The 26642-nt window shown below is 39.2% G+C and overlaps 5 protein-coding genes across 5 annotated transcripts; 4 read left to right on the forward strand and 1 right to left on the reverse strand.

Moving 5' to 3' along the window:
- The first annotated feature begins 1437 nt into the window (after window positions 1–1437).
- On the forward strand, window positions 1438–2526 carry LOC113359807. The gene has a single exon (XM_026603385.1). The coding sequence runs from the start codon at window positions 1438–1440 to the stop codon at window positions 2524–2526; it is 1089 nt and encodes a 362-aa protein (XP_026459170.1).
- A 134-nt stretch (window positions 2527–2660) lies between these two features.
- LOC113359808 lies at window positions 2661–3056 on the forward strand. The gene has a single exon (XM_026603386.1). It carries the CDS (start codon window positions 2661–2663, stop codon window positions 3054–3056), a length of 396 nt encoding a protein of 131 aa, XP_026459171.1.
- Window positions 3057–13493: 10437 nt separating this feature from the next.
- On the forward strand, window positions 13494–15394 carry LOC113356991 (protein STRICTOSIDINE SYNTHASE-LIKE 6-like). Its single transcript, XM_026600233.1, has 4 exons — window positions 13494–13993; window positions 14305–14612; window positions 14703–14835; window positions 14919–15394. Exons 1-4 carry the CDS (start codon window positions 13538–13540, stop codon window positions 15198–15200), a joined length of 1179 nt encoding a protein of 392 aa, XP_026456018.1. The 5' UTR covers window positions 13494–13537; the 3' UTR covers window positions 15201–15394.
- Window positions 15395–15461: 67 nt separating this feature from the next.
- LOC113356990 (pre-rRNA-processing protein TSR1 homolog) lies at window positions 15462–22876 on the reverse strand. Its single transcript, XM_026600231.1, has 21 exons — window positions 22674–22876; window positions 22472–22548; window positions 22221–22298; window positions 21587–21718; window positions 20836–20886; window positions 20571–20702; window positions 20340–20462; window positions 20110–20187; window positions 19898–19990; window positions 19698–19820; window positions 19412–19495; window positions 18917–19012; window positions 18569–18754; window positions 18341–18416; window positions 17979–18082; window positions 17633–17892; window positions 17330–17416; window positions 16998–17222; window positions 16269–16347; window positions 16100–16163; window positions 15462–15783 (listed from the first exon to the last, which is right to left on the reverse strand). Exons 1-21 carry the CDS (start codon window positions 22762–22764, stop codon window positions 15665–15667), a joined length of 2358 nt encoding a protein of 785 aa, XP_026456016.1. The 5' UTR covers window positions 22765–22876; the 3' UTR covers window positions 15462–15664.
- Window positions 22877–23064: 188 nt separating this feature from the next.
- On the forward strand, window positions 23065–26642 carry LOC113356992 (pentatricopeptide repeat-containing protein At5g42310, chloroplastic-like). Its single transcript, XM_026600234.1, has 5 exons — window positions 23065–24860; window positions 25134–25286; window positions 25396–25467; window positions 26090–26260; window positions 26409–26642. The coding sequence occupies exons 1-4, from the start codon at window positions 23097–23099 to the stop codon at window positions 26198–26200; spliced, it is 2100 nt and encodes a 699-aa protein (XP_026456019.1). The 5' UTR covers window positions 23065–23096; the 3' UTR covers window positions 26201–26260; window positions 26409–26642.

The following is a 26642-nucleotide window of genomic DNA, read 5'->3' on the forward strand; positions in this document are numbered from 1 at the left end:
AACAAGGACTCTGTCCAGGTAAAATATTTATGTTTCCTGTGATTTTTGAGCCCTTGATACTATTCCTCGTGAAATAGTACCTTGGACAGTTTATTCTAACTTCGTTATGGCCGCCTTTAAAAGCCATAGCAACTCTAAAAAGTTTTGCGTTGAGTTTTCGGCAAACTTCATTTTTGACTTGTAAAAACATCAGATCTGTCTCCTTGGATCTGTCTTCTTTGTTTTAAAATAACGGATTTGTCATCTTTGTCCTTTTAAAATACCGGATCTGTCAACTTTGAGTATTAAAATCGCAGATCCAGTACCTTTGTTGTTTAAAACAAGCAGATCTACCAACTATTAATGATTAAAACCGCAGATCTGTCATCTTTGGGTGTTAAAACCACATTTAAGACTTTCCCTCTTGCGCTATTCTTAGACTTCACGACGAGTTGAGGGAATCAAGGAGATCCAATACCTCTGAAGAGGGGAATAATAGCTGGAATATCTTTTTCATACCTTCGGTGTCGTGATCGTCCACACTTTGAATTTATCTTTTCTAACAAAACCGTTGTGGTCCCCTTTCTCTCGACTACTTGTCGTCTTTTGCAGAGATCTGACATGGAAAAAGTCAAAGAGGTAGGAAAAGGAAAGGCCCCATCGAAAGAAGCACTGAGGAGCGCACCAGTTGTGACCCACATTAAGCAGAAAGGATAGAAGGCGAAGACAACGACCCAAAAGGTGGACACAGTAGAGATCACCTCACCAATGAATGCCAGCATGATAGAGGCGGCAGCGGTCAAAGACGTAGCGGCACAAGCCGATAAGACCAACCTAGCAACGGGATCACGCGTTCATGATCAACGTGAAGGGTTTGCAGTATCAACAATGCACCTGGCAGCCTTCTGAATGCCGCAGAGAAATGATCAGAATCAGACCATTCCACCCACCCAGCCATTGCTAACGATGAATCAACCCATCGTAATGCAAGTAGAGCTACCAATGAGGACAATCGATCCCTCTGCCCCCAAAATCCATACAATCGACGAAGATCGAACCATGGCTGTTGAAGGGCAAGGACATGTCGGGACCCCAAACCAAGGATTGAATCACTCCTCCCAATTGATGGCAGAACTCGAAGAACTTAAGAAGAATCATAGAACGTATGCAGAGGCAGTGGCATTGTTGGCTAGAGAAAATCAGGAGCTCAAAGACAAGATGGCTCAGAGTCGAGAGGTGGAGAACCAACATGACGAAGCTAATTCGAAGGCACCTGAGCCAAATCACGACCGAAGAATGATCATAACAAACGAAGCCAATCCCAAGCCCTTGAACCGAAGACATGTCAGGGGAAACCGATCCTCAGACCGGGATTATGTCCCCGAAGATTCGGATTGATTTGATAGTAATGACCGAAGAGCGGGACGATCCGCTGCAATAGATGACCACCACCGTGCGATGGAGGATCTTCGCGCTGAGATGATGGCAGAGATCAAACTGCTGAAGGCCAGGCCGGGAGGTGGAAGATTAGAGGATGTTATGAGAGAAGCTAATACTACCCCTCTAGTCCCAAGCTTAGCCAAAGCTGAAATCCCCAAGAAATGTCTGATTCCAGCATTTGAATGCTACGATGGATCCAGTGATCCCGCGGCCCACCTTCGGTATTATAACTGTATGTTGGCCCGGTGGGATCAGGACGATGTGGTCCTTTGCAGATATTTTCATTCAAGCTTGAAGGGATCGGATCTATCTTGGTTTGATAACCTACCTCCCAACTCCATCAACTCGTACGAGCAACTTACTGAAACGTTCTTAAGAACTTACATGTATAACAAGGCCGTCCACGCTGGGATGGATAAGTTATTCTCATTGGCCATCGGATATAAGGAGACGACCAGGGAATACACGGATAGATGGCATAAAATATGCCAGACTATAGGTAATGTAGACCTAGTAGTCAGCATCAACTGCTACAAATGGGGATTAGATAGAATGAGCCCATTGTTTGTCGAGATTCATGGGAGCGTGCCCACGGCTGAAGGAGATCTTCGAGTAATCATCGAGAAACACGCTAGTTTGGAAGAAATCCAACGAGAAAATCCAAGGGCCCGGGCCCAAAGATCTCATCGAACTAACTCCACAGAGCAGGTCAGCGGATCGAAAAAGGGAAGTTCATTCGAACGCCCAAACGAAGATAGGAGAGGAAGAAGAGAAGGCCCTCGGGACGATGATCGAAAGTTCGAAGATCAAGTTTACACGAAGCTAAATACAAGTTATGCTCGAATCTTAAAAGAAATCAAGGGTCGAGAAAACTTGGAATGGCCATGGTCAAAAGGAAAACAACCCCCAAGATTTGAAAAATCGAAGGAATACTGCGATTACCACTGTTTCAATGGGCACCAAACCGATAAGTGCAAGAACTTGAAGATAATGATCCAAAAGCTTATCGACAACGGAGAATTTAAGCAATACATAAGGAAGGAAGAAGCAGATGATAGGTCAAAACGAATCAAGCAAGTCCAATTGCCTGAAGCAATCGAACACTAAACACCATTTCATGTACGGAAGCCACGGGACCGTCGCTAACAGCGTAGATTGGGAAAAGGTTGAGAAAGCAGTTCGAAGACTACTGCGAGCTGTACAAAATCGATGGGGTAGAAATAGACGATCATGAGCAATGGATGGATGCACCAATAACTTTCGAGGCAGACGATATGGAGGAAGAAATGGAGGATCACAATGATCCTCTGGTCCTCACACTGCCCGTAGCAGGGTGCAACATAAAGAAAATTCTCACTGACGGAGGAATTTCAGTCAATGTCTTGTTATATGATACGTTCAAACGGATGGAGCTAAACGATGAGCAGTTGATATCTTCGTACCACACCATTTATGGATTCAATGGGGCTCCCACGAAACCATTGGGGGACATTGTTCTGCAAATAAATGCGGGACCAATGAAGATAGACACACGTTTCAGTGTAGTAGACGCTCCTTCCCCTTACAATGCTATCATCGGAAGAATATGGGTGCACAATCTCAAAGGGATAACATCAACTTATCATCAATGTCTTTGATTCCCATCACCCGAAGGGGTAATGGAGATCAAGGGTGACCAGGTTACTGCTCGGGAATGCAAAGCTATGTAAAACCAGCTCAATAACGATCTCGATGAGCAACAGAAATCCCGTAGAAGCCGGAACAAAGAAGTTGCTAAGGAAAAAGCAATTGATCTTTACCTCGAAGAAATCTAAGGAAAAAGCCTGACGAAGGGGGCGGCGTTCAATGCGCTGAGGCAAGTACCTCAGCGGCCAAGGGGGTTTAGGAGCCTACCAAATAGAAATTAAAGAATGTCCCTCTCCTAGGGGAACCGAAACCCACATTTACGTCTTTGGAACCCGCTAAGGAAATCAACATTGGGACAGAGGAAAATCCGAAGATGATCAAGATAGGTACTTTAATGGAGAAGCAAAGGGAGCTAGCCCTAACCAAACTACTCATAGAATATGCGGATGTCTTCGCGTGGAAATTAGGAGATATGCCAGGAATAGATCCAAAGATAATTCAACATGAGCTCCGTATAAAACTTGGCACATCCCCTTTCAGGCAGAAGGTGCGCAAAATAGACACGGAGTATCATCAACCCATTGAGAAAGAGCTCCGCAAGCTGCTAGAAGCAGGATTCATCAAGGAAGTGAAATACCCCACATGGATTTTGAACATGGTCATCGTGCCGAAGAAAAACGGAGGGGTGAGAATTTGCATCGACTTCACCAACCTCAACAAGGCCTGCCCTAAGGACAGTTACCCGCTCCCTAACATCGACCAACTGGTCGAAGCTGTGGAAGGATACGAAGAACTTTCCTTCATGGACGGTTACTCAAGATACAACCAAGTTTTCCTGGCAGAAGAAGATCAACAACACACATCATTCTACACCCCTCATGGCCTCTATTGTTACACAAGGATTCCCTTCAGACTGAGAAATGCAGGGGCAACATATCAGAGGATGGTTGACGTTATCTTCAAACCGTGGATAGGGAATACGCTGGAGGTCTACGTAGATGATATGCTGGTAAAAATTAAGCTACGCAAGGATCATCACTGGGACTTGAGAGATATCTTCGAGGCTATGAGAAAACACAACATGAAAGTAAACGCGGAGAAGTGTACATTCGGTGTTACTTCAGGGAAATTCCTTGGATACCTAGTAACAAAAAGGGGCATCGAAGTCGATCCGGACAAAATCCAATCCATCGTGGAAATGCCATCCCCGAAGAACTTGAAAGAAGTCCAAAAACTCAATGGATCCCTAGCAGCGCTAGGGAGATTCATCTCAAGATCGTCAGATAAATGCAAACCTTTTTCCAACATCCTCAAGAAGGGATGCAAATTCGAGTGGACCCCCGAATGTGAAGAAGCTTTCCAAAAAATTAAGGAGTATCTGGCGAAAATTCACATTCTCCAGAAGCCGGATCCTGATGAAGTATTGGCCCTTTATATAGCTGCAATTGAAGATGCGGTTAGCGCAGTGCTAGTTAAAACTAATACGAAGATTGAGCAGCCAATTTACTATGTCAGCAAGACCCTTAACCCGGAGGAACGGAATTACACGAAGATCGAGCAGCTCATTTTAGCATTAGTATGGGCAACCCAAAAGTTGAGAACCTATTTCTTGACCCATTATGTTCGTGTCCCCTGCAAAGCACCATTAGAAGTTATTCTCAAGAGCGCTGGGAAAGTTGGAAGGAAAGCAAAATGGAACACACATCTTGATCAATTTAATATAATCCATGAGATCCAACATTCCCATAAATCTCAAGATTTGGCAGATTTCCTGGCGGACTTTTCTCTGGGCAACGACGAGGAAGTCCAAGGCATGCCAAAAACCGAAGATGGAAAAGACCCAGTCGATATTCTGGAACCTACAAACCAAAGGCAATGGGAAGTCTTCATCGACGGATCCAGAAATCGGGAAGGTGCTGACATAGGCATCGTAATCACCACCCCCACCGGAGAAAGGATCGTCCATGCGCTGAGACTAGAATTCAAGGGGCATACCAATAACATCGTCGAATACGAGGCTGTGGTACATGCTCTTCGTTTAATAATAGAAATGGGATTAACCGAGGTACGCTTGACAAGTGACTCACAGCTGGTCATATGGAAAATCGTGCTAGAATACAATGTCTACGATGAAACCCTTTCAGAGTATATGGCGTTAGTCCAGACACTGGCAACCCAGATACCGATCATCAAATTTCGTCATCTATGCAGAAATGAACTCAGACATGCCGATGCCTTGGCATACATATCTTCTATGTTGAAATATGAGAGCGTGAAAGCAATCTAAGTATCCAAGGTATACGAACCTTCCATCATCCCTCAACAATCCCTCGGTACACATCGAAAGGACGACGTTGGGGAGGATATTGCTGAGGATGATGTAGGGGAGGATATTGCCGAAGATTGCATGGAAGATGACATCGTAACAAAAGCAAACGAGGATGAGGATTTTACCAAGGAAAAAGATTGGAGATCAGAGATTCATCTCTACCTTAAAGAAGGTACTTTACCTGCAGATCTGAAACAAGCCAAGAAGGTACAATCCAAGGCAGGGAGATACGACCTCCGCGACGGGGTCTTATATAAAAAAATCTTTCCTCGGGCCATTACTACGATGCGTGTCAAGACAAGAAGGGAACCTTATCCTGAAAGAGATCCATTACGGAGATGCAGGGAATCATAGCGGAATGAGATCTTTATAGGACAAGGAGAAAATGCAGGGATATTACTGGTCGCACATGATAAGAGATGCAGCTAGGATGGCCAGAAGATGTGAAGAATGTCAACGGTTTTCCAAAAGGATCCATACTCCCGCAACAAAGTTGAATTATGTAGACATTCCATGGCCTTTCTCCAAATGGGGGATACACATTGTTGGACCCCTGATCGAAGGGTCAGGGAAAAGACGATTATTAATTGTATCCACGGACTACTTCAGCAAGTGGGTGGAGGCCAAGACTCTGGCTAGAATCCGCGACTCAGACGTGTTCACTTTCATCTTCCAAAATATCACTTGCAGGTTTGGTATCCCAGCGGAAATTGTCTCCGACAATGGTAAGCAATTACAAGGGAAGAACATAGACATGCTTTTCGATACCTTCAAAATCAAGAAGAACAAGTCAACACCAATCTATCCACAGAGCAACGGGGAGGCCGAAGCCACAAACAAGACTATCGCCCTCATCCTCAAGAAACAATTGGACGAACGCAAGAAACGCTGGTGCTAAAAGCTACACAACGTCTTATGGTCCTACCTAACCACGCGTCAGTCCGCCGTCGGTAAATCTCCATTCCTCCTTACCTATGGGGCCGAATCAGTCATACCAACGGAAATCCTTATGCCAACCACAAAGACCGAGGCATGGGAAAAGAATCTCACCATGTACATGATGTTAGAAAGGCTAGATGACTTGGAGGAAAGAAGGGAAGCAACGTTACAAAGGATGGAAAACTACCAGTAAAAGTTAGCAAGGGAATACAATAAAAAGGTTAAGCTTAGAAATTTTGTAGAAGGGAAGTATGTGCTGAGAACTATACCCCAATACCAGCGAGAGAATAAGTGGGGTAAACTAGCACCAACGTGGGGAGGACCATTTGTTGTACATGACATCGCAGGAAACGGGTCATACTACCTGCGTAACCTCAAAGGAGAAATCCTCAGACACCCTTGGAATGCTAAATATCTCAAGCCATACTATCCATAATGCAGCGCAACTCTGCACCTGCGTGAAGAGTACCATAAGAAGAAAGCAGCGTATCCGCTCAACATGTTTCTATCTCTGGATGAGGAGTAGCATCCCTCAATCTATCAATCAAAACAGTCCAACTTTTTGAAAAATATATCCATTGGGGAAAGTATTCACTTACAATATCTCAGGACCCCCTATAATCTGTCCTTTATTTTCGGATATGACTTGCGAAATTCTCGCAACCTTACAAATCTTAATCTCGCAAAATCACTAATTTTCGCAGGACCATCACATCTTTCTCATGATTTTAGCTGGCGTCGTTTATTATATCATTTCTGAAATTGTTCTGCGACGCTGTTGTGTTATGTTGTTGATAATTTCGCTAAGATATTATTGTTGCGAGATTCTGATCCTACATCTTCAAATATGTAGAAAGAAAAACAAATATGCAAAACAAATATCAAGACGTTGCAAATTGGAGTCTGGAAAGAAATATCAAGACGTTGCGAAGATTTTCAGCGACATGGAAAGAAAATACATACACCTGGAGCACCATTGTCATCTTCAACCAGTGTGTGGCCTTTTGGAAAATGGGGATTAGATATTGTGGGGACATTTTTACCGGGTTCTGGACAAATAAGGTACTTAATAGTCGCAACAGACTATTTCACAAAATGGACAGAAGTGAAGGCAGTACAGCATATTCGCGACAAAGATATCTTTACATTCATATTCGAAAATATCATTTGCAGATTCGGAATTCCTGCGCAGTTGGTATCTGATAACGGGAAACAATTTGAAGGACAAAACATAGAAATGTTACTTAATGCATTTAAGATAAAATGTGGAAAGTCTACTCCTTTGTATCCACAAGCTAATGGGCAGGTAGAAGCAACAAACAAAACAATCGCAGATATATTAAAGAAGAAATTGGAAGGACATCACAGAGTATGGTGCGAACAAGTACATAATGCAGTATGGGCTTATAATACAACTAGAAGAGAAGCTACTGGAATGTCACCTTTTTGTTTAACATACGGAGTTGAAGCGGTGTTACCAATAGAAGTTGTTATTCCGACAACAAAAAGAGAAGCTTGGGAGAAAAATCTTAGTGCGGGTTTGATCTTAAATAAACTTGATGAATTAGAAGAAAGAAGAGAAAAATCTTTACAACATATGGAGAATTATCAGCGAAGATTATCCCGAGAATATAATAAACGTGTCAAAGTACGCGAATTCCAACCAGGAGATTAAGTTCTGCGAGAGACACCAATATATCAGCGAGAAAGTGGTGGAAAATTAGCGAAAAAATGGGATGGACCTTACATCATTAAGGAGATAGTTGGAACAGGAGCTTATAGATTAATGGAACCAGAAGGTAGAGATGTTGGTCATAGACTTGACAGACCATGGAACAGGTTGTACTTAAAAAGATATTACAGTAAGAAACTTTGAGAAGTTATGGATTATGAAAGAATAATTGCAAGATTATTCATATCAAAACAAGATCATGATGTGCGAAATTTTCGCAGAAATAATCACAGAACAATGACATAAAAGAAAGGGGCGAACCTTTATGGCGTAAACCCTAGTTCGCGAATAAAATTTCGCAAGAGGCAAATGTAAGACCTAAAGTACGTCATATTAGGGGGTACCTGTTGCATGGCTCAGGTAAAGTCTACACCGCCACCGGAACCTGAATCATGGAGATTTAGGGTCAATAAAGCCCATCCGGGAGAGGCACCTTGGATTCTCAACTTAAACATATGATTTAGGTTGGGCGACTAAGGAAATAAGGACTCTCCCAAGGAGTGCAGAATCTGATCAAGGCGTCGAGGTACACGGTTGAGTCAAGAGTTCCATGGGCGTTTGAAGCGCACCTTTCCATTCTTGACAAGTCTTGGCTTATACTGCACTCGGCCCGAAGAAAACCCCACTTAGGGTGCAGTCTCGTAACCATAAACCCTATAGGAAAAAGGGATAAGAGGCTGCGAAAAAAACTGGTTGTTGTTAAGACTGGATGGGAGGAGCTAACCTTGAATGGTAGAAGTACGCCTCCTTGAAGGGTCAACCAGGGGGAAGATAAGGGCGGCACCTCCATTAGGGAGCTGATAAGTGTCTTAAGACGCAAATGTCATGAGGCTTTTTATTCGCAAGGGTATTAAGGCTTGTCATATTTGTGCAACAATCCTGAAGAGGCAATAATACAAAAGAAAAAGATAAGACGAGATCAATGGGTTTTCGCATGAAAGTGCGAAGACGTCCTGCGATTTCGTCGCAAGACGGCAATGTCATGGGACTTTATTTTCGCAAGAATATTTAGGCCTGTCATATTGTCGCAACATTCCTGAAGAGGTCATAATACAAAATAAAAATTTAAGGCAAGATCAATAGGTTTTTGCATGAAAGTGCAAAGACGTCCTGCGATTTTGTCGCAATGACAAGAGGTGGCATAATAAGACCTTTAATTAGGAAGGTAAAATAAGACCACATGATAAAATAAAATATTTATAAGTATGCGTAACATTTATTTTTTGCAAGAAAGATAATGAGAGGCAAGTATGGGAATCAATAAACAAGAAGCATTGTCTTTCTCATCAGCAAAATACTAAGAGGAAAAATTGATTCCAAAGTTGGTTGAAGAATATTATTCGCAAAAGTGATAAAAATAAGACAATTCAAGAAGATAAAACTAGATAAGAAGCTCAAGCTTCAGTATTAATTCCAGCAGCAGAAGATAACAGACGTTCTTCGCCAATGTTCTCATTATCGCAAGCCTCTCTTTCATTTCGGTTCTGATCTTCGCCTTGACTAGCACCTTGATTATCGCCAGCAATTACTTCTTCAGGAGAGATTTCTTTCTCATTTTGATTAACACTAGCAGATGCTTCCTTAGAAGGAATTTCTTCTTCACCTTCTAAGAGATCATCCTCTGCACCACTTTCATAATCATAATCACTATCAGCAGGACGAGGAACTTCATCATCATCTACTTCCAAAGGTTCAAGTGATGTAGGAGGAAGAGATTTGGACAATAAAATATCATTTACGAGGACTTCAGCTCGTAGATGAACTTGACGAAGAAGTGCTCTCTGATGATTCCTATCTTGAATATCCTTAAAATAAGCAAGATAATCAAGTCTTCTTTCTGCTCGGTCGCGGGAACCAGTAAGGGCAGAAACAAGCAATGCATTTTCTTTGCGAATTTTGGCATATTTAGCCTCCAGAACAAAAAATGGAGGAATGAAGATTCTTCTCAGACTCTGCGAAAGGTAGAATACAAAATTTCAATAAGATGAAGAACTCAGAAAGATATGACAAAGAAAAGATAGTTAAGGCGGTCAAACTATTATGACTACCTTCCTTTTGCGAAATAAGGTGTTGAATCAAGAACAGACAACTATTCTCCCAACGGTCCATTGCGTCATCAAATTTATCTCCAACTAAACCTTTAAGTCGGGACTGAAGATTTTTCTCTTTAAAAATAAGATAAGTGTTTTTCTTCGCAAGAGAAGAATAAGATTCTTCTAATTTGGAATATTGTTCTTTAAGTTGATTCGCCTTTACACTTAAAGCTATTCTACCTTGAATAAGTGTATCTCTTTCAGCGATAAATGACTCTGTTACTTCTTTAAGTTCATTTCTCAAAGAGCGAAGAGATTGCTCTTGGTCATCACATACTTTCTGAAGAATGCTAAGTTGTTGCAAAGATATCGCCATCTTGTTTAAACAAGTTCGTTTCTCTTGAGATAAGGTTTTATTCTCATCTGATAAAGTTTTCATCCCTAAATTAGCTTTAGTTAAAGAATAAGAAAGGCGAGATACTTCATTACTTAATAAATCTTGCCTTTGAACTAATTGGGTATTTTCATTGGTAAGATTATTTATATGATCAAGAGAATATGAATAGAGGTTATCTAATTGGTTATATTGATCCATCAAAATTTCTTTATCAACACGGGCTTCTTCAACAGCAGATTCAAATTGATATCTCTCCATTATTCGTTTTTGGTTTAAGGCTTAACATACGAAAGAGGGATTTCAAGGATAATTAAATATGAGAAGGATAAAACCATTAAAAAGGAAAATTGAAGACACAGATAAGAAAATCATACCTCTCGATTCATCATTCTTCTTGCGAAGATTGTCACGATCCAACAGAACATTCTGAAGCTTTTGATTTTCGAGACGAAGAGCATTACATTCTTTTTCCAAAACTGTCTGCGAAGAAGCTCTGTCAGAACCTAAATGCTTGCTCAGAATTTTGCAAACATTAGACTTGATAGGATCAATAGAAGACTTCTTGCCATCATCCAGGACTTCAGATAAAACTTTGAAAGCAATATCTATTCTTTCCAAGGTTTCTTTCGAAAGAGGAAGAGACTCAGGTAGAGAACTGGCAGTGATAGAAGGTTGAGAAACATTCTCAATAGGAAGAGAAGAAGTTTCATTCACAGAAGGATCAACAAGGGGGGTTTCAATCATTGAAAGGTCAGCTGAAGAAATGAAGTCTGAGGCAGCTTTTTCGCAAATTGGAGATAAATGTTTATCTTGCGAAGATGTCGCAGGAGATTTAGAAGAGATAAGTAAGTGGAACGGAACGGAACAGAAGTTTGAACAGTTTTAAGGTGGCGAGATTTCTTGAGAGGTTTATTGACATCCTTATCACCCTGCGAATTACAATCCAGATAAGAAACAGAGGCAACAATATTGTTATTAGATTAGGATAATGTTTCTTACTACCTTCTCATTCGCATACTTTCTTTTATGCGCAACAACCTTATGCTGCGATTTGGGAATGTTAGGGTTCTGAACCGTAAATTTAGTGTTGGAGGCGCTTTTGCTGAAATAACAACAATATGGGAATCACATAAACAACATCAAATAAGGCAATAAACAAGACCAATTTCAGCAAAATCCATATAGAAGAAAAAAGAAAACTAACCTTGATGAATCCATGGAAAGCACTAGCAGGAAGATTATTTCGAAGAAAATTACGAATGATGAAGATCTGCAGAAGAAATAGCATGAAGATAAAGAAGAACTTAAAAAGATTGAAGAAGAAAGAAGAAAAGTTGCAATAACGGAATTTGCAGAAGAACGATGAAGTTGCAGAGAAAATAAAAAGAAAGAAAAATAGAGTGAGAAAGAATATATATAGAGGTAATTTTTCCTCGAGAAAATAAACACGATTAATACGAAAAAATATAAGCGGTTAAAAAGTAGCGGTTACAAAAGACGTGTCAAGAAACGGATGGGAATAAGGATACGTGTGATAAATGCAGAATATGAAACGATGGATAACTGCGGCATTTCTCACATCATTCTCTACTTCGCAGAAAAGATATGAGAAGAGGCAAGATGTAGGATCAGAATCTCGCAACAATAATATCTTAGCAAAATTATCAACAACACAACACAACAGCGTCGCAAAACAATTTCAGAAATGATATAATAAACGACGTCAGCTAAAATCATGAGAAAGATGTGATGGTCCTACGAAAATTAGAGAGTTTGCGAGATTAAGATTTGTAAGGTTGCGAGAATTTCGCAAGTCATATCCGAAAATAAAGGACAAATTAGCTGTCATCCACTATGTACTTCCCTATAAATAGTCGTTCAGTTGTAAAGGAAAGAGAGAGATCTTTTTTGAGTAAGAAACAAGTAAATAGGGGAGAGAAAGTCTAGAGCAGAGGTCATTCTTGATTCCTTTATCTTTTCCTGTAAGAATATTCAAAAATTGATCAATAAAATTAAGAGTGTAAATCTGAAAATGGGTTGAGTAATAATGAAATCATATGAGGGGTGTAGTGTAGGATTTCCTGCAACTACATATCTTATCTATGCTTTTAATAACCGTCGCATTGTGTATATCGTCTTTATTTATGAATGCGAAGATTGTTTGTGGACACATGAATGCCATCGTGATTTATATGTTCACATTGGTTTTGAGTTGGATGGCCGCAGACTTTAACTTCATGATATATGCATGAAGGGTATCTTTGAAATTTATGGTGTGTGTAATTGTGGATACACATAACATCGTGTACTACGGTGAAGATATCTAAAAACTCCAACGTTTTTGGTGTCTTGGGCTGCTTCATACTATACTAGCTTTAGCTCATTACCTAGACGGTGGAGGCCACTACTACCGATCTAAAATCAATACATCAAAAGATTAGTTACTTACCCTATTGCACGATATAATTGTTGAGCTCCCGCCAACCTCATTCAAGAGTTTGATGGCAATTTATGGAGATACATAGGGTAATATCCGATACGATTTTTGTCTACTTTCGGTTGTGTTACATGATCTTATATGTGATTGAAGATTTGAAGATATATTCACCATAGCGGGAATGGAGGATGGGACCATTGAACCACTAGGAATCTTACTAAGCAAAAACGGCGACGTTTTAGGGATATGTTCATTTATAGGTAGTACACATGGTAGATAGTGAAGACGTAGAATGCCCCAATGCGACTCATCTAATTTAGCAAATTAATTACACATAAATTAATTGAATATTGTCTAATGTCCCAAAAAAAAAAAAACTTTGAAAACCTTATTTGTGTAGCCTATAGTCCAACCCCCAATAGGAAATAAAAACTACTAGCGTGGCTTTCCATATAACCGTAGAAAGCCTTGCATAAAATATTTAATAAACAAAAAGAAAATGAAATAAAAAATAGTAGATTCAAGGATAAAATAATGTATCGACGTCCCCAATAAACTCGAAAACATCATAAATCCATTCTCTAAGAGGAGGGAGAAAGAGAGAGAGTCAGTTCTGTAGTAAGTCATGACTAAACCAAAATCAGAAACTTATTTATCTCCAACGACGACTACTACTACTAATAACAAGGGAATTATGAAGTCTGGTTGGTTTTTGTTTCTACTTGTTATTCCTGTATTAACTGCAACGATTCTATACCAAGTTGATGAGTTTGATGCAGGATCACTCCCCAAGTCAACTCTATCTTGGAAACCTGTTAAGGTTTCCAAACATAACGATCATATACTTGCAGCGAGTCACATAATTGGCGAAGGGCATTTGCCTGGTCCAGAAGACTTAGCATATGATTCAGAGACAGGATTCATTTACACTGGTTGCAATGCTGGCTGGATTCGACGACTCAAGTTAACAACCGATTCAGAATCAGATTTGAAAGCCGAGGATTGGGTTTATGTTGGCGTAAGACCATTGGGTATTGCTTTCGGACCAGATAAACAACTCATCGTAGCTGAGTCTGGCAAGGTTAGTTTGCAAGTTTGCTTTCTTTTTTAGTAGAATTCAAATTATCTGTCAACGCTTAGTTTTGGTCCTCATCTAGATCATAAAATTTGCATCGTGGCTTCTGCTATTCCAATGAAACCAAAACCAGTTTTGGAGTTTTAGCCAAGTCTTATCTGAAACGGACCTCCCATTACGTAAGACTTTAAGACTATCTGCAACTCCCATATGGAAACAAAAAATATTTTTCGGCACCTAACTACACTTCATATGTCTAAGCGCGGCTACTCTCATTTGTCCTGAACACTACCGTTTCACACGTTCAAACCTTACAGGGGTTGATGAAAGTGACAAAAGAAGGAAAAGTGGAATTGTTGACTGGCGAAGCAGAAGGGTTGAAGTTTAGACTAACAGATGGTGTAGATGTTGCTGATGATGGAGTTATATATTTCACTGATGCATCATCCAAATACAGCCTAGATGATCACATGTTGGACGTTCTTGAAGGTAGACCTTACGGACGGTTAATGAGTTTTGACACGGCAAACTCGGCTACCAAAGTACTGGCTCGTGACCTCTACTTTGCTAATGGAGTTGCAGTCTCTCCAGAAAATGACTTTGTGGTCTTTTGCGAAACTCCTTTGTAAGTCACATTCTAATCCGTCTAAATCATCTAATTGTTTTGAATCAAATATTTGTATTTAATGGCCATGGTCAATCTTTGAACATGCAGGCGAAGCTGTAGTAAGTATTATATTAAAGGAGAAAAGATGGGATCGGTTGACGTTTTCGCCGATAATTTGCCAGGGTATCCTGATAATATTCGCTATGATGGAGAAGGACAGTATTGGATCGGATTGGCCTCGGTAAACACTCTTTCTTTTACTACTAGTCGTCATAAGTTTTCAGTTCTGTTTTTCAATCTAATGGGTTTTTTTTCCTTTTACAGGGAAAAACTTTGGTATGGGATGTGATGCTGAGGTACCCATTTATTAGGAAAGCTACAGCAATGTTGTCAAGATTCGTAAACGTACCACATATACTAAAGGATGGAGGAGTTGTAGCTGTGAATTTGAATGGAGAAATTACGGGTCTATATACGGATGCTGGATTGGCATCTGTCACTGTTGGGATCAAAATCGGCGATCAACTATATTATGGCTCGCTAGTCCAGACATACATTAGCCGGCTTGATCTCACAAAGCATGCTCCTGCTGAACGTGACATTTGATCCTTAATCATCAGTTGCTTATATGTAAATGTGTTCTGGGACTTTTTTGAAGGATAAGAGAGCACTAGAGGTTCAAATTTTAGCTTCTCTCTCTCCATGAGATCTTAAACCAGATCAAATCCTGACTTTCACGGTAACATGTGAAAAAAAACTTTCACGGTAACATGAAGAAAGATCAAACTTTCACATTTTTAGCACCTATTTCGTAGGTGAAAATTTTCTAGCTCCAATTAATAAAACAAAAAAAAATTCATGGAGGCATTTCATCGAATAAATAAAGATCAACAAACTTAGATTAAGTCTTATTGTAGCTAAAAATATGGATTTTACACATACATATAGCTTAGCTTAGAAATGATGGCTTTGTGATGTAAGAAGAAAAAAAATTGGGCTACAGAAAAAGATCCCGAAAAACAAAGTAGAAACTACACAATTGCTGGAAGAACCCTTCATAGAATCCATGGTCAGGCATCAAGTATACGGTAAAGATTCTCGGGCCACTTGGGATAAACACGCTTATACAAATTCATGCAAACGGTGTCATGCTGTTGAACAACCCCGTTAAAGAGGCACTTCATTGACCCTGTATAAAAAAAGTACACCAATTAATCAGAAGTCTGCTGATTTTCATGTTAAATATTACCCAATACATTTTTCATCTTTCGCATTATTAAACATAATAGACAACTTCCAGAAACAGTATTAATCTTGTAATTTCTAGTATTCGAAGATTTTTGGAAGTTTTGGCCAGTAGATATTCCTGTTGCCTTCAAAACACACATGCATTAACTAACCCTTTGGTGTTGGCTGATTGTTCACCTATTATTTTCCTAGGATGTTATTTTTTTTGCACTAAAGCAACTCAGAGAAGCATATTTATGAGTATGGAAGAACCCTACCATGTGTACCAACAGCTTCTTTCACACGCCCACGACGACCACATTTTGTCCACAATTCTACTTTCTGCAGAAAACCCGTTTTAATCAGAACTCATGTAATATGATGCAAAGTAGCCCTAATTGTATACCCACTGATATGTTCGTCAACTGCTAACCAAGACTTTCTTACCTTGAACCAAGTGATGTCCCTAGGATGATGGAACATATACCGGACTGTGGCTTTTGATTTTTGTACTCTCAGAGGGTAGCTGCAACATAAAATAGTGCCCATTGAGAAAAGCAAACATCAAGGTGAAAGCTCACGCACGATAATCTAACAATGAGGATAATACTGCCAAAATGCACAATAATCACATAATTCAAATTCTAATTAAACACGCGACAACCAAACTCAGTTCACTCGCAATGCGAGAAAATTAAGGATGCAAATAACATAAAAACCTTTGTACATGTACCATCTAAAACATCTGATGAGGAGGTCCTAGAATATTATGGTATTTGAATATGCCAAATTTAGCATATGGTATAAATGCCCGAGCTTGATCTGTAATCAAGCATCTTTAAAAAGTCAAGGTATCCGGACCATATCTGAGAGTGAGTCCCACGTGAACTCATTGCAAAGTGAGTTTGGTTGGCAGGATATGTCTCAGATGGTGGCCCATCGATACGAGTCATACGAGGCTTAATTTCAGCGTGAGCCTGGTTTGGGATTCCATTGAGCCCGGTTAGTTTTTGTTATTTGTCCGCTACGAGCACCTCTATGTTAAAGCTAAAACTATACCATTTGCTGTAGTGGATGGTCTAAAAAAACATTTTTTAAAAGAAAGGAAAGCAATTAATGGAGAAAAACTAGAACAAATAGATAAACAAAATAATCTACAAGAAACAGAAAACTAACCCGGTTAAAATAATTCTCTTCAGAATTATTCTATCAGGGTCAATGCTTCTTAGTGTACCAACAGCTGCAACAGTAGGTTCAACATCTCCCTGCTTGAAGACAATCAACGGCAGTGGAGGAAATGAAACTGGAGCATACACCGAAGCCATCGAAAAGCGCCCTGGGTGCAAAAACCTCTCCGACTTGTGGTTGCCTGACCTTATAGCATCCGAAGAAAATATTGGCCTGCAAAATTTGAGTTAAATATTCTGGAGAGAATGACGAAGTTATATAACTTAGGTATCGAAATCTTTAAACGGAGTACATTTTCTACCTAGTACAACAGAAATTACCTAGCTACGAACTGGCGAAAACCAACATGGAAAATCAGACTTTCCTTTGATTTGATAGGAGCATCATAGGTTTCATGTTTCTTTACGCTGCATAACAGAAAAATCAAGTTGCTTAATTTCTGAAGGAACCTCATTTCAAAGCATATGAAGATATGATCATTGTCCTGAAGGCCTGGATAAACATCTATTTTTCAGGAGACCGCGTAAAACTTGCTTTCCGTCACTGCAGGTCTGAAATACCAATCACCACCACACACACACAAGAAAAAGAAAAAAAGAAGAAGAAAGAGTTTCAATAATTACCTAAAATGAAGGACTGACATCTTTGACTCGTGCTGCAAGAGCCCACATGCAATCACTGGGAATCTCTTGGACGCTTCTCGTAACTTGGTAGCAACGTCTGATAGTACTTCCTTGACATGAAGCCTCACATACGTACCAGTAGGTACAGACTCATCATTGCTACTCTGTTCTGTATCCTGAGCTTTAGCAAGAACAGCTTTTTGTGTTCTTGCAAAGTTTTCAAATTCAAACAGTCTAGCATAATCGGGAGGCAAGGATTCCTGCCAGCAATAAACAAGTTCCATGATTCTTCGAATTTAATGTTAAACAGACATTAAAACCACGACATTTTCTACCAACTACCGACCTTAGGATCCCATGCACAAGTCCTTATCGACTTAAGACCTCGATACTTTGCAAAGCGCTTGAGGGCAAGAACATCAGTTGGAGCATCCACTTCATCTGGATATTCTGCAACAACAACATATAACACTCAAACGGTTCAGTACACTCTGTTTGGTCAACCTTGATTTGCTTTCCTACAACATAAAAATTACTATACAGCAGCCAAATAGATAGCATTTCCCTAGTCTAAAATTTAAAAGGAGGCTGCGAAGTGTTTTTCATGAAAATCTGAATACATATTTTGAAGGTGTACGTGTTCCATCTACTATACTACGTAGAAGAGCTAAAACACTGTAAGATGTGTGTGTGTGTGTGTGTGTGTACCCTCGTCCTCAGCATGAGCTTCTTTAATCTTCCGAATCTCAGCCTCTATCTGCTCTTTGGTCAGCTGCTCTCCATCCTGAAAGAAAACCAAATCAGAATCTTCAGAGTCTCAGACATTGCGGTAACTAGCACTGCTAGTCGCAACACCCAACCTACGAGAGCATTCCAAGGAATTTTGTATTAAGATACAATTAATACTATAATCCACGCCTAAAAAGGAACACTTACTGTCATCATCGTATCAGCCTGGGTTTCTTCATCAGAATCTCCTAACTCTAGAGAAGATTTGTCATCATCTAGGTCTGAATGATTTCCATCTTGCAGACCTGGAAAATCATTATCTCCTTCATCCATTAGCATATCATCATTATCATTCTCTAAATCACTATCTTCATCTCCCTCAAACCAAGCAGCCTATGACACAGAACAATTAGATAAGTATGCGAATTTACAAACTCCGGTTCATCCTCTACGATTCTCAGTGGAGGACCAACATATAGAGAGGTCGTAAGTACTGCCAGCATTGTATATTACAAATACGTAGGTAGATTATAATGAACATGAAAGAATAAAAACCTGGTACTCAGAGGTCCCTCGAGGAACAGCTCTCTTTTGCTTTTTTTGTCTGTTAAACTCCTTAGCTAGATCCATATCTTCCTGCGTAGGAAATGTCTGAGAAGAAAAACTGTTGTTAGTACCTACAGGATCACACAAGCAAGTTCTCCTAAATAAAAAGCTACGCAGCTAAGACAAGTGACTGGGTGTAAAATCGTCAACAGTTTCAGTAACAAACTATAGGTAACGATTTTGCTGGTTTCGTCTTGGGAATAGTACATAGGTAAGTGTTAGGCACACTTTGACGGAATAGCTACTCTCGTAGAGGAGCAGTCTCATAGAAAATATATAGTGCTGCCTGTCCAAACCTGGCAGAATAGAGCATCACTGCAGGAATCTTATATAATTTTGCAGTAACATGGATAATACGTTCACAGTAAAATATCGTACAAATTTAAAGTTTCATAAACATACATATATGTATATATAAGTTAGTGACTGGTTGTGAATGCTTACTTGTTCTCCTCCAAGAGGATCTGGAACGTTTTCAACAAGTAAAGGTTCTTGCTTCAATGGGTCGGGAACTAAGGAGCGAAGAACCTGCGACCAAGATTAGGGAATTTAATAGAAAGAACCATGGGTCCAAATGTTAAATATTCGAGAATTACTGAAACCAAACTAGTACAGGGAAAACTTCGCAATTTCGCACTATTAATATCCTACACGTGCACAGATAATTCTATTGTAATCCATGCATCTCAACTTAAATGTAAATTGGCCAAAAAAAAAAATGGGTTAATACCTGCACACTTGGTAATTCATCAGAATCCATCATGTTGTGCCCTTTTTTTGCAATTAAGGGACAAGGATCCTTGAGCACAACTATTTTGCACAACTGAAAATCTCCAACTCCAGACACGTGAACCTAATTTGAAGAAACAATTATAAATAAACGTAACCCTTGGAATTGAAGAAACTTTGACCGAAAGATAACATAAATACCAGCTGATTCACTGATAAACTGCGAGCGCGCAGATAACCAGTCAGGGAGAGCGTACATGTTCCAGGATTTTTGTCATCAACTACCAAATCAACCTACAGGAGGACAATTGAAAGCTTGTACATAAGTAAAAAAAAAAGGATACAGAAGGTCCAACGAAGAACTATAGTTGCTCCCGATAAATTAATACAAGTCAGGAGCAGGAAATTATTACCTCCTCAGCCATAAGGTAAGCTCTCTGACCTCGCCAGTGAGGAACACTAGGGCGTTGCTCTTTGAAAACAGACATGAACTGCGAACGGAATAGATGAGAAACAATGAAGTGAATGAACTGCTGTATTACCATCCAGTTATGAGTGACAGAAAGGAGGACTTCATCTTCCAATTAATGGACACTGTAGATCAAATATAGAAATCCAGTTTTGGGAGTGAGGGAAATATTACCTTATGCAGCTCTTCCTTTGTATCAGCTGGATAAAACTTTGAATCGTCAGTAAATTCAGATGCAAGGCTAGACGCACACCTTTTCCTCATGTCATTTCTTTTGTGAGGATCACAAGGAAGATTCTACAAAAATAGCAAATTTTGTGAATACATAACATAAAAAATGAGTGTTATTTGGATTAAAAAAAAAATAGTAATTGGTACGTATAAAAAACAGATCAATATACTCACGCGAATCAAGACAACAGAGCTTGGTAGGCCAAGAGATCTAAAGAAAGAAAGGCACTGAGCTCCAAACTGATCAATGTGAGAGTTTGAACTGCATGGGCTGGCATCTGTTACAAATGCAAAAAGGTCGGCAACCTACAGTTGCAATGGAGTCATAGCGTCGATCAGTTAAAACAGTAACAGCACAACCAAGGCATACTAGTGAACGGCAACGGCATAACCAAGTAACACATAACAAAAATGTTCCTAATATTAAGAGAATATGTACCTTCGCCATTTCTATGCATGACATCAGATCACCATGAGGTGCCACCAAAACCTAGTAAACAAATATCCACTTCTTAGATTAGAAAAGTACATGACGTTAAACACCCTGGCTATGCAATCATTCATCGAGATTCTAGCAGGAGTAGATAAGTTTGGACCAGAATGAGAAAAAAATGATGTCTAAAACACTTAAAAACATCTACCTTACAAACTAATTTGGAAAAATAAGATGCTCTTACAACTTTAAATAGTAACAATATAGCCATATAGGATTCACAGAATAGGTCTGTCTTTGCTCCTGAAAGAGAACACATTGTCTTTCTAATCATTCAGAGTCCAAAGCTATCTTCTCTTTTGTTCACCACAAGGTAAAACGAAAAACATGAAAAACGTGATCTTTATTTCTGCTGCCTCAGAGACGCCATAATCAAAGGCTTGAGCGAGCGTTGCTTGTTTGGTTTTAAACTAGATATATTCTGAAGGGAGCACGGTGGAACTTGTTTGTGTTTCCTAGGATTCACAATGTGTATTTTTGACCCATAATGATTTCATTAATAATAAGCTAAAACCATATATGGTAAAGAAAGAAAACAGATAGTTCTTATTAATTACAGAAAATTCCAGACTAATAGTTATCTGTTTATGATAATTTGCTAATTATAAGCGTGGCCTTGTATTTTAAACCCAACGCCGCGCCTCACACCTAGCCCATAATAACATAGCAGCTAACAAAACTGCAGAGTTCAGCTTACCGTTGCTCTAAGATGGTAGCTGGGAGACGCAACGGTTGCAGATGCTGCTCCTGCATCCTCTGGAGATAGCAACTCCAATAGTTCCTTGGCAAGTACTTTAGTGTTGACAGACGAAGAAAGACCAAAAAGAACCTGTTCGTAAATAATCATGAACTGGTTCAGTGTTGTAAAGTAACAAAATCACAGAGGAAAGTTTATATATTTACTTCAGTTAATCCACTACCATTTTCATATTTTGTAATTGGTTTAAATAAATACTATCATTAATATATGCATTATTATCGGCCAAAGATTATATCAACTGGATGGAACATCATGTTTTGGAGCTAAACAGCTAAATGCTAGTAATAGTAGTAGTGAAATTTGCTAGTCGACCAACCTATTACATGTAACAACTCAAGTCTTAAGCCTCACATTCTTTGAACAAAAGGTATATTTTTATACAGCTTATAACAAAACCAGATCTTTTGCTTCTTAAAGGAGATCTAGCTCATGGGTATCTGAAAGATAAAGGAGGATCTAGCTCATGGGTTCCAGGGTTCCAAATTACCAACCAATATACGTCTCCACGTCAAAACGAAACAACAACGAAAAACTTTAACATAATGAACCATAGAAGAACTCAGTTACTTACAATAATACGGGGCGGAGAATTTTGTCCAGAAGACGCTCTCTTCTCCTTCAAAAGTGCGTCTCTTTTCTGAGTACGTAACTACAAAAACAGAAGCTCTAAATTAGAGGTCTGACCGAGAAACTTGCACCAACATCAAATTGGTTCTGTGCATCATGATATGGCATAAAAATGTTAGCTTTTTTTTCTTCATAGTCACTGGTGTTCATGAACAGAAAAACAGTAAGCAAAACTTATAGAAACTTCATATTCACCATCTTGTTACGCTGAATCCGAGCATCTCTAGCTCCCTTTGCAGCATTTTTTTTGTTGGGTTTAGAGATTCTATTACCTACAAATCACCCAAAAAAAAGTTGAAATTAAGTAGATTGAACAACGAACTAAGGGAGATTAATCATAAAACATATAAGCAATAGAGAAATTAATAGTTCAAATTTGGACTGAAAAACCAAGTACCTGCATTAGAAGTTTTGTGGATTTGACGAGTAGCTTTGGAAGAAAATCGAGTCTTGTGAGCCTTGTTCACTTGATCTCGTGAACCGCCCATCGGGACTTAATTTTAATGCTTTGGACAGAATCTAACGAGAACCAGGAGAAAGAGAGGCGACGACTTTCTCTACTCTGCAACCACCAAGTAGAATAACATGAGGAAGAAGGGGTTTACAAAACCCTAGCCTCTTTACTCAAAAATCAATTGAAAATTTACGTCCGTCAGATTTATTGGACGGCTGGATGAAGTGGGGCACCCCAAAAAGTTAAAAGTTCGGTGGGTTGTGTCCGTTTTGTGGAAAGTCCGAATAACAAAAGAAACCGATAAAATAACCTCTTTTTATCCACTCCCATTTTCCCTCTCTTTCTAAAACCAGAAGCAGCGAAGATATGATTCTTCTCCCTCCATCACCACCACCGCTTCCTACTCGCTCCACTTCACCACCAACAACTGTTTTCTCCTTAGTTCTCCGCCACCACCATATCTTTTCTCCATCACCACCACTAACCTCTACAATCACCACAACCGCCATTGCTTCAACCTCTTCCCTCTATTCTTCTTCTTCTTCATCATCTGCAACTGATGATTTAACTTCACTTCACAACCGTCGTTACGATTTCACACCACTAATTAGATACCTATCATCATCAAATAAACCCACCAATTTCAAAACTGAGAATTCCGAGTCGCCGATTTCATTAGACCCAGTTGAGATAAAATTGGCTGAAACATATAGAGCTGTATCAGCTCAACTATGGCATTCATTACTTAAATCGTTATGTTCATCAAAATCTACACTTGATACTGCTTATGCCTTGGTTACTTGGTTACAAAAACATAATTTGTGTTTCTCTTATGATCTTCTTTACTCTATTTTAATTCATGCATTAGGTCGTTCTGATAAATTATATGAAGCTTTTTTGTTATCTCAACAAAGAAGTTTAACCCCGTTAACTTATAATGCTTTAATTGGTGCTTGTGCTCGTAACGGTGATCTTGAAAAGGCTTTGAATTTGATGTCTAGAATGAGAAAAGATGGCTTTCAATCAGATTTTGCAAATTATAGTATTATTATTCAATGTCTTACGCGTGGTACAAATACAGTTGATTCGTCTGTTTTACAGAAATTGTATCTAGAAATGGAGTCTGATAAGATTGAATTAGATTGTCAGTTGATGAATGATTTAGTTGTTGCATTTTCTAAAGCTGGGGATCCAGATAGGGCTATGTTTTTCTTGGCAATGATTCAGGGTCAGGGTTTGAGTCCTAAAACTTCATCACTTTTGTCTATTATATCTGCATTAGGGAATTGTGGAAGAACTATGGAAGCCGAAGCGATTTTTGAAGAGATGAAAGAGGGTGGATTGAAGCCCAGAACTAGGGCTTATAATGCATTATTGAAAGGGTATGTGAAAAATGGGTCTCTGAAAGATGCTGAATCAATTGTGTCTGAGATGGAAAAATGTGGAGTTTCTCCAGATGAACATACTTATAGTCTTCTTATTGATGCGTATGCTAATGCTGGACGATGGGAAAGTGCAAGAATTGTGCTGAAAGAAATGGAAGCTAATGATGTTCAGCCCAACTCATATGTGTTTAGTAGGATTTTAGCGAGTTATCGTGATAGAGGGGATTGGCAGAAATCATTTTCAGTTCTTAAAGAGATGAAAAATAGCGGGGTTAAACCTGATAGGCATTTTTACAATGTCATGATTGATACGTTTGGTAAATATAATTGTTTGGAACATGCCATGGCTACTTTTGAGAAGATGAAATCTGATGGAATTCAACCCGATAATGTTACATGGAACACATTGATTGATTCTCATAGAAAATCAGGGCATCATGGAATGGCCGAGGAGTTGTTTGATACAATGCGAGAGAGTGGATGTCCTCCTTGTGCCACTACATATAACATTATGATTAATTCTCTAGGGGAGCAGGAGAAGTGGGATGAGGTCAAGAGCTTGTTGGGGAAGATGCAGGGCCAAGGCTTGATACCGAATGTTATCACTTACACTACGTTGATTGATATATATGGGCAATCAGGAAGGTTTCAGGATGCTATGGAGTGCTTAGATGTCATGAAATCTGCTGGTCTAAGACCGTCTGCACCTATGTACCATGCGTTGATCAATGGATATGCTCAAAGGGTATGTTTGTGCATCTTAACCTTATATATGTGTGTGTGAATCTGAATATAGTAGTTATGCTCGTAGCCCCTTCGGCTTCAGTGTCTTAGCCTTGACATATAACAGTATATAAATCACCAAACATTTTGGTTAATATGTATGTGCTAACAAGTTTTCCCTACGTTTTCAATTCCTGAGGAAGAATATAGCATCACTATGGTACTATTGGCTCGGTGATATTAATATTTGGGCAGAGAACATAGATCAGTACTAAAATCCTCCAATTGTTGACAGGGTTTGTCTGAATTAGCAGTAAATGCTTTTAGGATCATGAGAGCTGATGGATTTAAACCTAATGTTCAAGTTCTGAACTCATTAATCAATGCTTTCGGCGAGGATAGAAGAGATGTTGAAGCGTTTGCTGTGTTGCAGTTTATGAAGGAAAATGTGAGTTCCTGACTACTTATTTCGGTGATGCTATTCTTCTTTCATACAATTTTTTCCAAAAGCTCTTCAGCCTGTCTCTTGACCTTCTGTTTATTTCTTGTAATTGTAGCATTTGAAACCAGATGTTGTGTCATATACGACCCTCATGAAAGCACTAGTCCGTGTTGAGAAGTTTGAAAAGGTAAAGTGCTGATCTTCTGAAGCTTATTTAATATATCACGTGAAATGTTTATTTTTGTCCATATGGTCACAGATGTTTTTGTGTACTCACACTACGGTCTTGTTTAGCATTACCAAGTCTAGGATTGAAGTATTATGTTATGCAGTAGTACATTTTAAACCTCTGCTAGGACTTTCAATATTCAGATAATCAAGGAATGCCAAGCTGAGCTCTAACATAGCCTTATATGGATTCATCACTACATAAATATCGCTCACCAGATTTTGCCATGTTAAGTATTATTAGACGATGATCAAAGATACTAGTGTAGTTTTTTAGGTTTGGTTAGAATGCTCAATTTGATATGAAGGTGCAATACTGTTGTACCTTCTCCTTTATGTAGTTTTGGTGATAAAGAGCTCAGTGCAATTTATTGGCAGCTTGACTCTTCAAGTTGGCAAGCGTCCTATACTTAATAACTCATTATGTTAAAAGTGCTTCAAAATTTGCATCTAACCTTTGCACTTGGAGACTAAACTAAGTGTCCAGGCGTGGTTCTTGCCATGCTGATTTGACTTGCTTTTTTTTTTTTTTGCATAACATTGTGCAAGATAAATATCAAGTGAATATGCTTATGGAGCAGGTTCCAGCTGTGTACGAAGAAATGATACTGTCTGGTGTCTCTCCCGATAAAAAGGCTAGAGCGATGCTGCGATCTGCACTGAGATACATGAAGCACCTACTGAATTCATAGCACTCAGGGAAACAAATAACTGCTTAATTGCTATATCAGATTATTCAAGGCCCATTTCAGGTAGATTTCCCCTGGTTTTTGTAAATAGGGAAATTGGATGCGTACACTTAGGATACACCACAGATTAGGGGTCTTTTAAATCTATATACTGGAGTTTCCCATACGATGAGTTCTGTTGTTCCTGAATTTTGTTACTGTTTGTTCTCAGGTAGAAAACCTGTACTTGATGAAAGGGGCGGCAAAGAATACATGTTTCAACATAGTTGAAAGATTTGAATTCATGTTTCTTCCAGAATATGTTTGTATGTAATTTATTTCCAAAAGGGATCACCATAGTATATGGATAGCTTGTACATGAATTTCCAATTGATCAATACTAATTCTGTATTATAACCATCAAAGATATGAAGTATGAACAATATATTGTCGGTCTTCTGGTTCA

This window comes from Papaver somniferum, chromosome 3, assembly GCF_003573695.1.
Source record: "Papaver somniferum cultivar HN1 chromosome 3, ASM357369v1, whole genome shotgun sequence".
NCBI lineage: Eukaryota > Viridiplantae > Streptophyta > Magnoliopsida > Ranunculales > Papaveraceae > Papaver > Papaver somniferum.